The 14484-nt window shown below is 41.0% G+C and overlaps 1 protein-coding gene across 1 annotated transcript in view; it reads left to right on the top strand.

The window, feature by feature from the left end:
• LRRIQ1 (leucine rich repeats and IQ motif containing 1) overlaps nt 1-7185 on the top strand; it is a 172382-nt gene extending 165197 nt beyond the window's left edge. Inside the window, exon 26 of the mRNA XM_019543129.1 lies at nt 5801-7185. Within this exon, the coding sequence (XP_019398674.1) occupies nt 5801-5937 (137 nt within the window). The 3' untranslated portion in view covers nt 5938-7185. The remainder of the gene's footprint in view (nt 1-5800) is intronic.
• The last annotated feature ends 7299 nt before the right edge of the window (nt 7186-14484 follow it).

Genomic DNA, 14484 nt, shown 5'->3' with positions numbered 1-14484 from the left:
GTGTTCAGATAAATCCTAGATTTTCAGGGCAAGTATTTCCTTTTTTGTTTCTATCTATCTGATGATTTCCACATTCTAAAAGAAGTTGTGATAAAATGGAGGTAGTTTTCTTACTAAAACAGTTCCTTCACTGAGTACCCTGATTACATCTTTGTTCTCAGCCACACTTTTCCAGGGCCTAATGTTTCAGTAAAGAATATGTAAGCCATTACTAGTTTTGTGGGTATAAAAACTGCAGGAAATCAGGCTAGAGTACGTATAGACTTCACCATACTTCTAATCCAAACTGACTTAATTCTCAGTTTTGTGTTCTAGGGACAATCTTTAGGTATGAAAAGCCTATTGAATCTCTGTTGCCTTTCATTATTTGGTGTCTACTAAGACTGGTGGTATTGTCACACCACCAGCAACAATAAAAATAATGGTTTTGCAGTCTCTTTATTACCACTTTCATGAGTATTTTCAAAACACTTTATAAAAGAGGTAAGTATCATCCCTATTTTACAGATACAAAAATGGAGGCACAGAAAGAGAAAATAACATGCAGTATGAACACCTTATATTCCATCCTAAAGCCTTCAGATCTCACAGGAATTAGGTTTGTCTTTCCCTCCAAACATGAGTTAATGAAGGAGCAGCCTTCGTCATGGGGAGAAACCAGGTGTGAGGAAAGAATAGTGTGAATGCCTTAGCTCTAGCTCTGTTTATCTAACTAGAGACAATGCCATCTGATGAGGGTTAGTGCAGACCCTAAGCTATCTAACCGGCCATGGAATCCAGCAGAAGAATCAAGGAGCTAACTGGCACACTTAAAGATCCTTCTCTTTGATTCACAAATAAATTCAGCAAAGCAGAGAATCTGGCCATACAAATGATTATATCAACCTAAAAAACAATCACCATCTGGGAGAATTTAACCCTATCCTATGACATGGTATAACTGTGAATTCAGAGATATCCCTATTTTTAATCACACAGACCACTAAGGATATGCAGAGATTTACCTCCTACGCCTTTAAAGCTAGGGGCAGACATTCAAAAAGCCTGATCCTGAATGCATTCAATCTTTGCAGGTTAGTCTAACCTGGCTAGGCTAAATCAGTTTTGTAACCAGACAGACATCCCAGAAAAGCAGGCACATGCCTGCAGTGGCTCAGGTCAGAAGCCAGGGGTCACTAGAGCAGCCCTCCCATCCCTTCCCCAGTACTGAGCTGAGCAGGGGGGTGGCCAGACCCTGGCAGGATGCTTTGATTAGCCCAGCAGGGAATTGATAACAGTGTTTATCACCCACTAACAAAGTGTTTAGCAACCTGTTAAGAACACAACAGAGGGACATTACCAGCTACTTGTTGGTTCTGCCTCTTGACTCAGCAGGGACCATAGCCAGTATGTGATCTGCTAGCTCATAGGTGACTGGTAGGGGATGCATGGGGTTGCATGTGCCCCCCCAAAGGGGCCTGTGACCCCCTGATGGGCGACACTGATGCTGTTGGTAGGGCTGGTCCCCACCCCCGACAGGGCTGATGCCACTGGCAGCTTCTGCAGGTGCCCCCCTTCCCCCGCCCCAGATTCAGGAGGCATCAGTCACTCATGTGCTAGCTAATACACAGACACCTCCTCAGTAAGGCAGAGGGGAGTGTGGAACAGCCTGCAGTCTGCAGTCTGTGCCAGGGAGCAGAGAGGAGCGGTCATCCCTGCTGTGGCTGAGAGAGTCCTGCCCAGCCCAGAAAACAGACTGGAATGCTGGGGTTGCCTGGTTTAACTTAAACCAGTAAAAGGTCTGGGACAAACATTGCATAAATCGGTTTGATCCAAATAGACTGTCTTAAACGGCTGTGTTTCATTTCAGTTTACGATTCAGCATTTTGGTGGGACAGTGATTCATTTTGGTGTTTCGGATCACTGTCCTGTTTCAATTCGGCCGAATCTTTTTCAGAGTTTTGACACTGTTTCAGTGTTTTGGCCATAGGCTATAATGGGGGTTCAACAAAATGCCTATAACTTTGTCATTTCTTGCCTGATTCAGATGGTCATTGCAAGGATGGTAGCCTTGGCCCACCAAGTTTCAAGGAGATGGGTGCAGAGTCTTTTGTGAAACTGCACCTCAAACTATTCAAAGCAAAACTCATATCACTTGCTGGCAGTGACAGCATGCTGTCATTCTGCATGCAACTCCAGGTACCCATGCCCCCCGGGAGGGCTTTGGGGCTGTGCCAGATCCTGGGGGTGTGGGCCCCTGGATCTGTCTGCAGGATGACAGCATGCAGCTGGTACCAGGGGCAGCACCTGAGTCTGCTCAGTGCACTCTGCCCTGAGTGCTGGAAAGAACCCAGTGCTTGCACTGGCCCCAGCTGGCAGCGGCAGCCTGCTGTCATCTCGCACACAGATTCAGGAGCTGTGGCATCAGTCTTCCTGGCACCTGGTGCAGGGTACACCAAGCAGACTCAGGTGCTGGCACTGACCCCAGCCCCACAGGAAGATCCAGGGGATTGTGCCCCCCTGGGAGGGCTGCAGGGCTGTGCCTGACTCCTCCCAGGGGGGCACAGGCCCCTGGATCTGCACATGGAATGACAGCAGGCTGCCATCCCTCCCCTATCGCAGTGGGATTGGAAGGGACCTCAGGGACACATCGCAGACACTGGTAAATATCAATATCAGAGCAGACTTTCCATCCCTCTTCCCTGTCCCTCTTCTTAGTTTCTGTTTCCCTGCAAGCCCGGCTCCAAAACTCCGAAATTTTCCAAAACATTTCAGATGGTTTATTTTTGTTTCTGAGATGTTTTGGAGCCTTCTGTTTCAGGCACCAATTTGGTGTTTCAGGCACCGGAAACGAAACAGCTGCCAAAGTTTCACGCAGCCCTATCTGATGCCACACTCAACCAGGTTTATCTGGAACTGTTTTCAGCCATTTTCAAACTGGTTTATGTGCACTGAACATCTGTTCTGTTACAGGTTTAAACCAGTTTCTGATCGCTTAAACTGGTTTATATGTGATGTCTCTCTCTAGCCTAAAAGGTGAGGAGTAGATGCTGCTGGGAAATTACTGCAATCAGCTGTTACAATTTGACTGTTATGGCCTTATGATCCTCTAGGACTAAAAATTAGCCAAATCCTGAATGAAACACAGGTAACATTGTAATGGTTTTGCAACAGTTTTTATCACTAGAGAATCATACAGACGTAACAGTTGTATCATAACAGTTTATGGCATTATCATTTGGTATTGATCCAGTTATTGCTTCTCTCTGTACCCTGAAATATTGCTTTGTTCAGATACCATTTACAAAGTCTAAAACATAATAAGTGTATATTATTTAAAAAGGAAATTGATACATTTCTATCAAAACTATAAAAAAGTCACAAATAAAAATACAAAATAGATCTGTGAACTCTTGACTCTGAAGTCTAGGGAATTATGCAAAAGAGCAAGCCATTTCATGTCTGTCCAAATAAAAAGATATATCTCAGTAATCTGGTAAGATTTAATATCTTTACAGCAAATTTTAACAAACCTCTGGAAAAAAACCCTGAAGTACCACTTTGTAATACTGTTTCATAGCAATGGAAATGTGGTGGTATCCTTTCCACTGAATAATGAGCATTCATAGATGGAAAAGAGAGACCCACCATACAGAGATTTCTGGAGTCCTTCCACTGGAAATCAAATTCAGTAGTACAGAAGTTTTTAAACAGGCAATTCTAATAGTCCAAGAAAAATCCAGAATATGCAATTAGTATGCGGTTCATTTCAAGTTTTGCTTTCCTGAATTCTGCCCCATCTGGGTTAATTTCTGTATTTGCCATAACAGCTGTTTGGGGCTTTAAAAGGTTACAAATATGGAACAGGAAAAATTTCCTCTTCCCCGCAAAAAAATCAGGGTTAAAATAAAGGAAGAAATAATTAGCCCCTGACTTTACCTTTTTGTATTGGACAACATGATAAATAAGTAGTGGAGAAATAATGTCTCACCCATAAAGTAACCTCAAACTATTTTTTTCAGTCTAAACATTCAACAGTTACTTCCTTGTTTTTACAGGGAAACAAACAAACAAGGCATGTTCCATAGCCTTAATTCTTTGTGCTTTTATTTTTAGCATAAGAATTCTCCAACAGCAGAACCTGTCTAGATTGAGAGAAAAGCAAACCACATATTAAATTCCAGTTAAGCTTAATTGGAAAATTCACAAAATAAGTTATTGAATTTGCCAGTTTGTCAGTGTCAGCCTCAAGTCTCTTCTACAAATACTTTTTGGCTGCAATTGTAAGGGTTCCCTGAATGTTCACAGTATATTTATTTTAATAATGAAATAACTCCATGTTCCCTTACGAAGAGGATCTCTATGCCAGAGACATATTTTTCAAGTTTCTTACCTTTGTGAGTGTTGGTAAAGATGACCTCAAGTCAACAATGTTTGGGAGTCCTGATGTAGGGTGAACTAGCAGGTTCCACTGACAACTTAGCACCATGTTAATTAGCCATAAGATTAGATACAAATTAGGAGAAAAGATTGAATAAGCTAAACTTGTGTAAATCACAAGTAAAAGTCAAGGATTGCATCTAAAATAAGGCTAAAATCAAGAAGAATTAATTATTTAAGGTAGTATGAGAAGATATAATTAGATGGGATGGACTGCAGTTAGAAAGGGGAATTATACGCCGAATAAGATTCCAAAGGAAGTAGCTAAGGTCTGATTTCTTAACACGTAAAACCAAATTCAGCTAAAAATATAAAACAGTAAGTAGATAAAAATATAAAAATAGCTAAAATATAAAACTGTATCGGCTGAAATGATGCAGGTCTTGTTTTCTTATTTCCAATTATTTCAAACTGTTATTTTCAGTGCCTCTTTAAAAGTTGCATTAAAATATGTACAGCCCCAAAAGCATAAATTAGAAAAGTCTCTATTGAAAGCTAGCAGAAAGACGCTTGTAAAATTCTGTTGTACCTACATAAGCTGCGGTGTCGTGGTAATAAGTATGTTAAATTGCTGTACTGTGTACACTCATTTTCTCTCTTAATACGTTTGTTGTGTAAAAGAAGATTACACAATTTTAGATATCTAGAATAGCAAAATAAATTCTTATCAGTAAACTGGTAATTTACTTTAAATTATTATACTTTTGTAATGCTCTGTAGCTTACTTTCTCAGCTGTATGTTCTGTGTGCTCTGTAGATTACTAATCTTTTAAGCTGCGTATTTGTAAAAAACAGTGATTCAATTATTCAGGTACATGTATAAATATTACAGAAAGTTATTTTGTAAGTCTCAAAATTTGGGTTTATTTCATAGCTACAGCATTATATTTGCCTTTTGGGCCACTTTCATCCGAATGAATGGCAAATCTTCCTTCGAAGTCTTTGCTTTGTTGTAGGAAGTCTGGCCCATTTAGTATATGTTGATGCATCAAAACAGTAAAGTTAAAGGGATAAATCTCCAAAGTTGTTCTTCACATAGTCAAAAGACATCTCAATTCTGATTATGAGGCTAGTGTCTTTGTGTTCGGTTTGTTTGTGTTCATTTGCATTTAAAATTATTTCAGTATAGACACAGTTTATTTTAGAAAGCAGTATACCTTCAAAATTACTACCATTAGCTTTCTTATCCTCGTAGTTACTTTTAAGAAAACCACAAATACAGAATGCAAAAATGTATATTAATACATGTATAACTATATAAGTATATGATATCAAATTAGACATGTTTATAAATTTGTTTTTTTTTATTCTATTGTATTAAAAGGAACCTAATTTGACTAAAGTGAACCTATAGCTTAATGCTATTTGTTTGATTATATAGAAAAGAACATCTCTACCTCAGACAAACCACATTGGAGTCCATTTCATAAGGAGCGGATATCATTTCGGGACCATCCAGTCCAGCTCAGCGGAGGCTGGGGAAGTGGCAAGAAAAAGACAAAAACCTTAAAACATTAGTTGTAATTTCAACATGCAAAACATCTGGAGAGCTGTTTCTTTTTAAGAGCCACATAAATATCAATTAGTTTAGGACCCTAGTTATATGTTACCAATATACTCAGTTTGAAAGAACTGCATTTGATTTATTTTACTATACATGCTTTGCAGTTTTGTTTTTGATAAAAATATTTTATATGTGACAGTAGACTATCATAATTTGCATTTCCATGTGGAATACAGAGTCTATTATTCTTTAGGACTTGCTATAGTGTGATTTATGGAACAAATTTAGCTTTGCTTAGTTGAGGAGTAGAAATGTAATAATGGGTAATGTTTACATGATATATGTCAACACCTGGAATTCTAAATTCTAATGATCTCATAAATACAATGATTGTTTATTCTGTTTTTATGCTCATTAACTGTGTTATGGCCTCAAATAGCTAAGAATGCCCCATTACACTGACACGAGTCAACATGAATTGCATTATTAAAGAAGCACACGTTAGAAACATTACTTGTAGTCAGGTGCCAATATCTGTTTCTAGAAATACAAGAAGTGCATGCAAATTCTATTGCTAAATAATGGTAACACAGGTCTATTGTGATGTTATGGCAAGCTGCTTATGTTTTATACTTTCAAGGATTTCTAACATATTTTCTAGTGGAATAAAGGACAAAATTGAATTTACCACCCTGCAGTTTTGTCCTGGGGTAGTGTAGCATTACTTTGCTAAGTCAATGATAGGCAGTCTCTAGCTCTCCAAGTAGTTATTCTCATTTAGCTTAGTGGATTTGTGTAAAAAGGTTTATGATAGAGCTCCAGTAAAGAAAATATGTGAATTAAGATGTTTAACTTTCTCAGTGTTTAAGTCAGTAAACAACTCTCATTGGTCTTAATGAATGCTGTGCTTTCCTGTATGTAGGAAGGGGAAAGGCTGGTATTTTTCCTACATTTTTAAAATGTTTTCTATTTAGAGGGTTGAAATTACTAATTGGATCTGGAGAAGTAAGCCTTTCGTGTTTCCTTATCTGCTTGCTCTTGTCTAATCCTGTTCTTATGAAGTCTCAAACTCCTCCAATTAAGATTGAGGTGGGAAGGCTAGTGGAGTTGAAACTTTAGTCAATAAAGAAAACCTCAGTATGTATTTATGTTGTGACTGCTTTTGAATTACACTGTAAGTTTCACAAGAAATTGTTTTGTGAAGTGTCCATAATGCTGACTTTTTTGTAATATCCTCAATATATAAAATGTACTGAAAGTGACACTTTTCCTTTCATTGTGAACAATGCAGGCAAAAGTTGTGTTCATGTTGATGTTTAAAGACTTCTGTCATTCACACTGTATATAAAGTCTACCACTTCCTATTGAAATCCCTCATTACTTAAAATGAGCAAAAATGTTCCTTACTAATTAAAATCTATATGCTAATTTTTGTAACTTAATTTTTTTAAAGATGTTATTACAGACCCTATTGGACATGGCTTCCAGACATAATGGCATATTCCAATAATTTACTCAGGATAATTGCCAATTTAAATAATTGGGACTGCCTGTGAAGCAAACTGCTACCCATCATAATCAAGGGTACAGAATGCCCTTAGAGGGCTGCGTTAAAACACATAGTTATTAGATGAATGTACAAACTGATATTTATATGAGTAAATGCCCATTTTACATATTAAATGTTAATCTAAGTACTCAAATAGATGTTCAGATTTGAAAACTAGCATTCCTATGATTTCTCTGTATCAGTGGTACCCAACCTTTTTGCTCAGTGGGCTGTATTGGCAGCACCCAGTCTGTTTATGGGCTGTATCCAGCCACAGCTCCAGATCCACCACCCAGGTGGGCCACCCCACATGTGCCATCTGGCTACGCAGGAAGTAGGCAAGCCGCAATGCATCCCCACAGGAGATAGGAGTTTCCTTGCAGGGTTAAGGAGTCCAGTGGCAAGGGAAGGGGGATGGCCAGGCCCAAACCCAGCCCCACAGAGAGGGAAGGGGGCATGGCCCAACCTGGAGACATAGCTTGGCTCTGACTTGTCATGCAGGGAATGGGGTTTGGGGATTTGGCAGTGGGAGGGTGGCTGTATTAATGGCCATTGCTCCCCCACTACCAAAGTTCCAGACTTGTGGGGAGCCCCGCATTCCAGATGTGATGGCTTTGGCCCAGAGGTTGAGCAGGCCAGAGGTTAAGCACCCCTGCCCTATATTATCAATAATGGCACATCTGCAGGGGGGAGGGAGGCCTTCCTTCGTAGTCCAAATAACACATTTGCAATATATGAAGCTTTCTCACTTAAGCAGATATCTGTCACTTAGTAGATATGTTTTACATATGCAAACTAGAGATCCAGAAGAAAACACTAATTTAGAATTTTACACTCCCTGCAATTAATTTATCCAGTAAGGTAGTAGGTCAGTGATTCTCAACCTTGTTAGACTCAGTGCATCTGTTGTTAGATTCAAGGCATACCTCAGAAAATGTTAGCCCTTACCTTTTTGCTCGTCTTTTGACTACAGAAAAAAAAATCCAGCAATTCTTCTGTTGCAAAGAATGCAGAACACAACCGGTGAGAATATTTTCATATTTGAGTTGATTATTATTTGAAATCTTCGAGTTTATCTTGGTTAATCACACGCAGGTTTGCATACCCTGCAGTATTAATATTGAGTGGCACCCCTAAAACAATCTTGTGGCAGTTCAAGGTATGTGGCACCTTGGTTGAGAATCACTGTTGTAAATTGCACTCTGCAACCCACTCCCCATGTGGGAGCAGTTAGAACAAGGGGCAGTTGTATTCCAAAGTTCAAAGGAACTTTACCTATTCTATTTCTCTCTCCAAATTTCCTAAAGATAAGAACAGCCTCCAGGCAAGAAGATGAGAGCCATTTATACCGACTGATCTGGCATCATCTTTTAAGTCTTTATGCTCTGTAATGAGCAAATGATATTTTTATCTCAGCTGTTCTACAACTTAACGAATGAGCCATTACCCTGAAGTGACAGCATTTTAAAGCATCTTTTTTCACATAAGGAATATAATTAGTTTACCATTCTGCAAATTATCATTGTCATGGCACAGCTAACTAGTATATCCAGCCTATAACCAAGTACGTGGTAGCCAAAATGTGCTGTAGCCTTTACTGTATATCAAGATACAGTATGTAATAAGATGACTTGCTACTACATCTTTTACTTTATCAGAAGATCCTAGTTATCTGCTGCTTACAACCAAGGTTCTGTCATATGCAAAAGGGCTTTGTTCAGATCTCATTCAAGTTGACTTCTGATTTCAGCTGGAGCTCAATCAACCCCAAAGTCTTTACAAATGGTTTGTGGCTGTAGACACGCAACTCTTGAATGCCTCATATGAAGAATGAAAAGCAAAGGTAGCTACAGATGATGGCATATTTGTAATATAACAAATATAACATATTTTCTCTTTGCAGATATTACCCTGTTCTTTGTAACAGAAAGATGTATTTCATGTTAATTCCTGCATGTATAATGCTTCATTGAAGTAAAAACACAATATAAACTCTACAAGAACAAATGCTGGAGAAGATTTTTCCTCTGAATCAACCAAAGAAAATATTCTCTCCATTCAGAGGGTAATGAGAATGGTTCCAACCTATAATTTTCTAAGAAGCCAATTCTGTCTTTTGAAAACAGAACAAGAGACCTTAGAAGGAGGGAAGCTGATGTAAGCCAACATGGACACTATTTCCTAAATGTGGCACTGAAAATCCCCTTCCTGCCCCTAGAGCTGGGTTAGGAAACCTGAAGCCCCAAATTCCAAGACAGTTACCTAGGAATTCTCCCCTTGCAGTGTACCATCACTCTTTGTAATGCTACGTTTTCATTTGCAGCATTTTCTTTCTTTTTTTTAGGTCCTTTCAGTTAGGAAGTAAAAATTGCTTTGAACATCCATCCTAATGAGACTGTATAAAATACAGTCCCACGCATCTAAACAGGCAATAGTTCAAAATTAGGATTTAAACAAGCAAACCAGATATATGCATGTTGATATTTATCAATGTCTAATTTACCTAATCAACTCAAAAAGCTAAATTGGAGCTGTAATTTTATCTTCTCCTCAAAATAATAAGCTATTTGCCTGGCTAAATTACAACTAGTTATAGATCTCTCATCCTTGTTGTTGCTGAGTTCACTGGATGAGATGATGTTCTTGAAAAAAAAACTGGTTCACAAATACAGGTAACCAAAGCATTCTTGTCCAATAAAATGGAAATAATATATTCATAACAATATATCCATAAGATTATGATGTATTCTTGTTCCTCAAATAAACTGCAGTTAAATAAGAAGTAGTATAATAGTATGCCATTAATACAGTTGGTTTATTTTAGGTTTATATAGAAGGTAACTTGTTAAACAGTATGCTTACTCTAACAAAAAGATTATTCTTCAAGGCATTTTCTTTTTTCTTAACTGATCCCTATTTAGCAAGTCACTGATGTATTTATAGAACTTATTTTGGTTTGGTTCAAAGATGAAAAATCTCCTCCAGAATTCTTTCCATGTAGGGTTTGTATTGCATTTGTACCTTAATGAAGCTCTAATAATTACATTTTCACAGACCTGTTCCTTAAACTTGTATTCATTAAATTTACCTCCACTACGTTACTTCTGTTTTTCAAAGATGTTCCGATTACTAGCATCCAGATCTGTCCTGGAATAAACAGGAGCATAGCTACCATTTGGTCTCTTACTGTACAAATTGTTGGCACTGCAAAGAATGTGCTGGATTAAAGGCCCTTTGATTTCGGTGTCACAGTATAGTAAGGCAGTCATGGAAATATGCATTTATGGAGATGCATTCTTTCCTTGATGCACACCAAAGTTACTTCTGTTAGCATTAATGGGAGCCAGGCTGCTGTATTGGGGACTATACATACCTTACACTGCCATTTCATAATGAGAAAAATCCTTATGAATACAGTTTTTATTGGATGTCCTCGATAACAGAGAAAGGAACTGAATTGCATTATGAATGACTGGATTGCCAGATTTCACATCTTGGATCAAAGCTGTTTGTACTTAACTGCACTAGCATGAAAGTCTTACACCAGCAAACCTCGTTGTTTGTTTTGCTTTTTTTACGCGTATGGGTGAAAAACAAATTTAAGCCATTTTGTTTTTGTAAGAGTTGTGAAAAGCATTATCCTGGCCTAGCAGCTTTGTGTGGGAAGTGTAGGAAGACAAGGAGCCAGATTCAGGGCTGGCATACAGCCCACGCAAAAGGCCTTGCATGGATAATGGAAGACCAAGCTCACAATAACTAATGTGGGGCTGCTGTGGTATGAGGCTGTGATACCAGTGGGCATGCTTCTTGGCTAAGCCATAGAGGAGAAATACACCTGTTTTCACTGTGAGAAAAATGGGCTTGTTGTTTAGGGAGCTATGCACAGATGAAGAAATAGACATCGCGCCCCCCCCCACAACAACATCCCTCCCTCCCAGCCAGAGGCTGCTGGTACGTGTGTGAGTCCTCATCACTGGCGTCCAACCCTGGAGCACAGGAAGGACTTAGCCACACTATGGGTCAATCTAAGAATACTGATGGTCTTGTATGGTACCTTTGGTGTCTTTCACTAAACAAATACTGAAGAGGTCATTGGGAAGTCCCTTGATGACTGGGATGTAGTTGTATAATCAGCAGGCACTGGTATCGCAAGACACTTTCTGTGAAGCCATTTCTGTAAGGATTGGGAATTGATTCAACTGGAGTTGTGAAATGGAAGCATAAAGACAGCTACATGGATGCCTAAGTATGGGCAAATGAATGGACCCTTACATCTTTTGTAAGCTTATTTCTGTTCTTAAGGCATTTCAGTGTCTTTCTGCCTGCCTAGGATTGGACTGAATTGTATTTTAGGACAGAAATTCTTAGTAGATCAGCTGGTTTTGGAATCAGCAACTTTTCATTTGATTTCTTGGCTGGCTGTATTTTTTTTTAATCAAAATATACTTGCTTATATTGAAATACAACTCAGGTCAAAATCCACAATTGCAAAATGACCTGATGGTTGAAATGTAACGGCCCCTTCACAACTTTCAGTAAAAAGGGCAAGTAATATTTATTTATTTTTTTGCTCCAACCCATCATTTGATCACAATCATGAAAGGCTGAACTAAACTTTAAAGTAAGGCCACTTATTTCATAGCTCAGAGGGAGGGATATTGTGTATTCTATTCTTCAGTTTTGCTTTTTTTGTTTGGAAAATATTTGGTAAAACCTTGTTTTTTCATAAGGTACTGCTTTGAGCATGATGTGTACAAGCACTACTGCCACCAGTTAGCTGAGATTTAGAAATAAGACATCCCCTGTTTTTTCTATACAAAACTTTTTTTTTTCCTAGGGAACAATTGCTATTGTTGTACAGGTTTTGGTGGTGGTATAAAGAGGGGAGGGCTTGTGTTTTTAAGGGTGTTAAATTTCTGTTGCTGTTCACCACCTATTTAAAGTGCATGCAAAACCAACAGGTTAATCCAGGTAGATGCTGATGAAGACACGCTATTTTCTTGCAGGAAGGCTGTAATAAAAGATCATCTGCAAGAACTCCATCCCGTTTGCAAAAAAAAAAAAAAACCTACAGTGAATTTAAACTCTAGCCCGGGTGATGACTGACTTTGTATTTCAGCTCGTTTAAATGGGGTCTGCAAGGTCTGCAATTTTCTTTTAGAAGCAATTTGCTTAGGGTGAGAAGAAAATGCGTTTTACTTGTAAGCAAATGATGGAAAAGGAGCGAGCACAGAAAGACAACGAGGGCAACTGAGCAAGGATTGCTCGAGCCTTTTTCTCCCCTTCCCTCTCTCCCAAATAGTTTGCTTTTGAATTAGACCCTCTAGGAAGAACTAAAGCAGTGGAATGAACTCCTTGCTGCTCCGGTGGGTGTCAGTTCCTGAAAGTAGCAGGTCAGTACGTGGGTGTCTTAAAGATCATAAATCCATGTTTGCAAAATGTCATAGGTTGCGCCCCCCCACCCGTGATAAATTACTCGGCGTAGCAATTTCATTCCTCAGTCTGTGCCCAGTCCCAGAGATAACCAGGTTTGGGGTTTTATTTTATTTGGGGGGGGGGGCGAGTAAAAGCCAGACCAAGCTTTGAGCTCGTCCTGCTTTCGCGGAGCATCTCTGCTGAGGTTTCACTCGCATTAGACCCCCGCGCAGGATTCCTCCGTGGCCATTTCCACGACCAGCGTAGTCAGGTTGCGCCGCGGGTGCTTGCCGAGCTCGCCGGGCAGCCTGCAGAGTCGGATGCTTGATGAGGACCGTGCTTTATTTGTGCCTTTTCTGCAGTTTGGAGGATGCGATCGGGAGCGTCCCTCGGCCGCAGCTCCGGCAGATGCGGCTCAGTGCCCTTTGTTCATCACGCCTGGCACAAGGGCAGCGCAGCCATCCCCCTTCTAGTTGGGCACGGCCAGCGCGTCCATCCCAGGCGCAGGCAGCGGCGAGAGAGAGGTCCTGCAAAAGTGCTCGGGCAGAGTCTGTAGCAGGGACAAGCCCTAACATTGGAGCTTGGGGGAGGAAAGGGGTGGGGAGGACGAAATAGTTTTCAGCAATGTGTAATGCTGCAGATGAATTCTGATGTGGAAACAGAAAGAAGACTGTCTCTAGACAGGGAGAGGGCTTGATTTGCCAATAACAATATTTGTGTGGAAAGCTGAAAATATGTTCTTTTTCCAAGACTTGGAAAAGGGGGGTGGGAACCCCAGCCTGGCGGATGAAATATTAGCAGCCAATCGCTTAACCGCCAAGTCCTTTTTTTGTTGCTTTTTTTTGTATTCATCCAGGCTCTGCTGCTAAGAAAGGCGGCTCGCTGGTCAGCGACGCTGCATGAAGCACGCGCGCCGTCCCGGGACAGCATAGGCTGAGACTGCGGCTCCCCGGGGCTGGAGCTGCGCCGGGGCGCTCAGGCTGGCTGCGGACGGGCACTGCCGGGGGGGCGGGGGGGCTGAATCCGGTCTCGCCTCTAGGAAGGCAACGGGGGCTTGCAGAGTTTAGACTTCAAACCCAGCAGTGGCTGGCAGCGTGCGTCTTACAAGCTTCTTAGTGCCTGCCTTGGTAGCCTAACCGCGGGGCGGGGGGGCGGTATTTTTAGCCCTTTCGAGCTGTATTTCATGTCGAAAAAGTCATCGGCAGTGACAGCTCAGCCCCTACTCACCACCCGCCCACCGCGCAGCCTCCGCCTTGCGCTGCGGGAAGGCAGCCCGGGGCTATTTCGCCTTGCCCCGGCACCAGCAAACTCGGGGCTTAGCTTGGGGGCGGGGGTGACGCTTCAGCCGCTGCCCAGTCCCGACGGGGGCTAAGTCGACTCACTTTATAGCGGTTCACTTTGGGAGAGGGTGCGTCTGATTCTTTGCTCGTGTCTCGGATGCATGAAGTCGGAGATTGGGGGGGTGGGGGGCGCAGGCTGCTGCAGTCGGGGTTGTCCTTGGGAATGGGATGGGAGTCACCTCCTCCCAGGGCCGGATCCGTCCTGCTCCGCAGAGGGGTAGCGGGGGAGGGGGGGTCCCTCGTGCATTACAGCGGGG

The sequence above is a fragment of the Crocodylus porosus genome, unplaced genomic scaffold (assembly GCF_001723895.1).
Source record: "Crocodylus porosus isolate Cpor-Errol unplaced genomic scaffold, CroPor_comp1, whole genome shotgun sequence".
Lineage (NCBI taxonomy): Eukaryota > Metazoa > Chordata > Crocodylia > Crocodylidae > Crocodylus > Crocodylus porosus.
The sequence above is the reverse complement of the archived record's forward strand: the minus strand, read 5'-3'. Positions and strand labels throughout refer to the sequence as shown.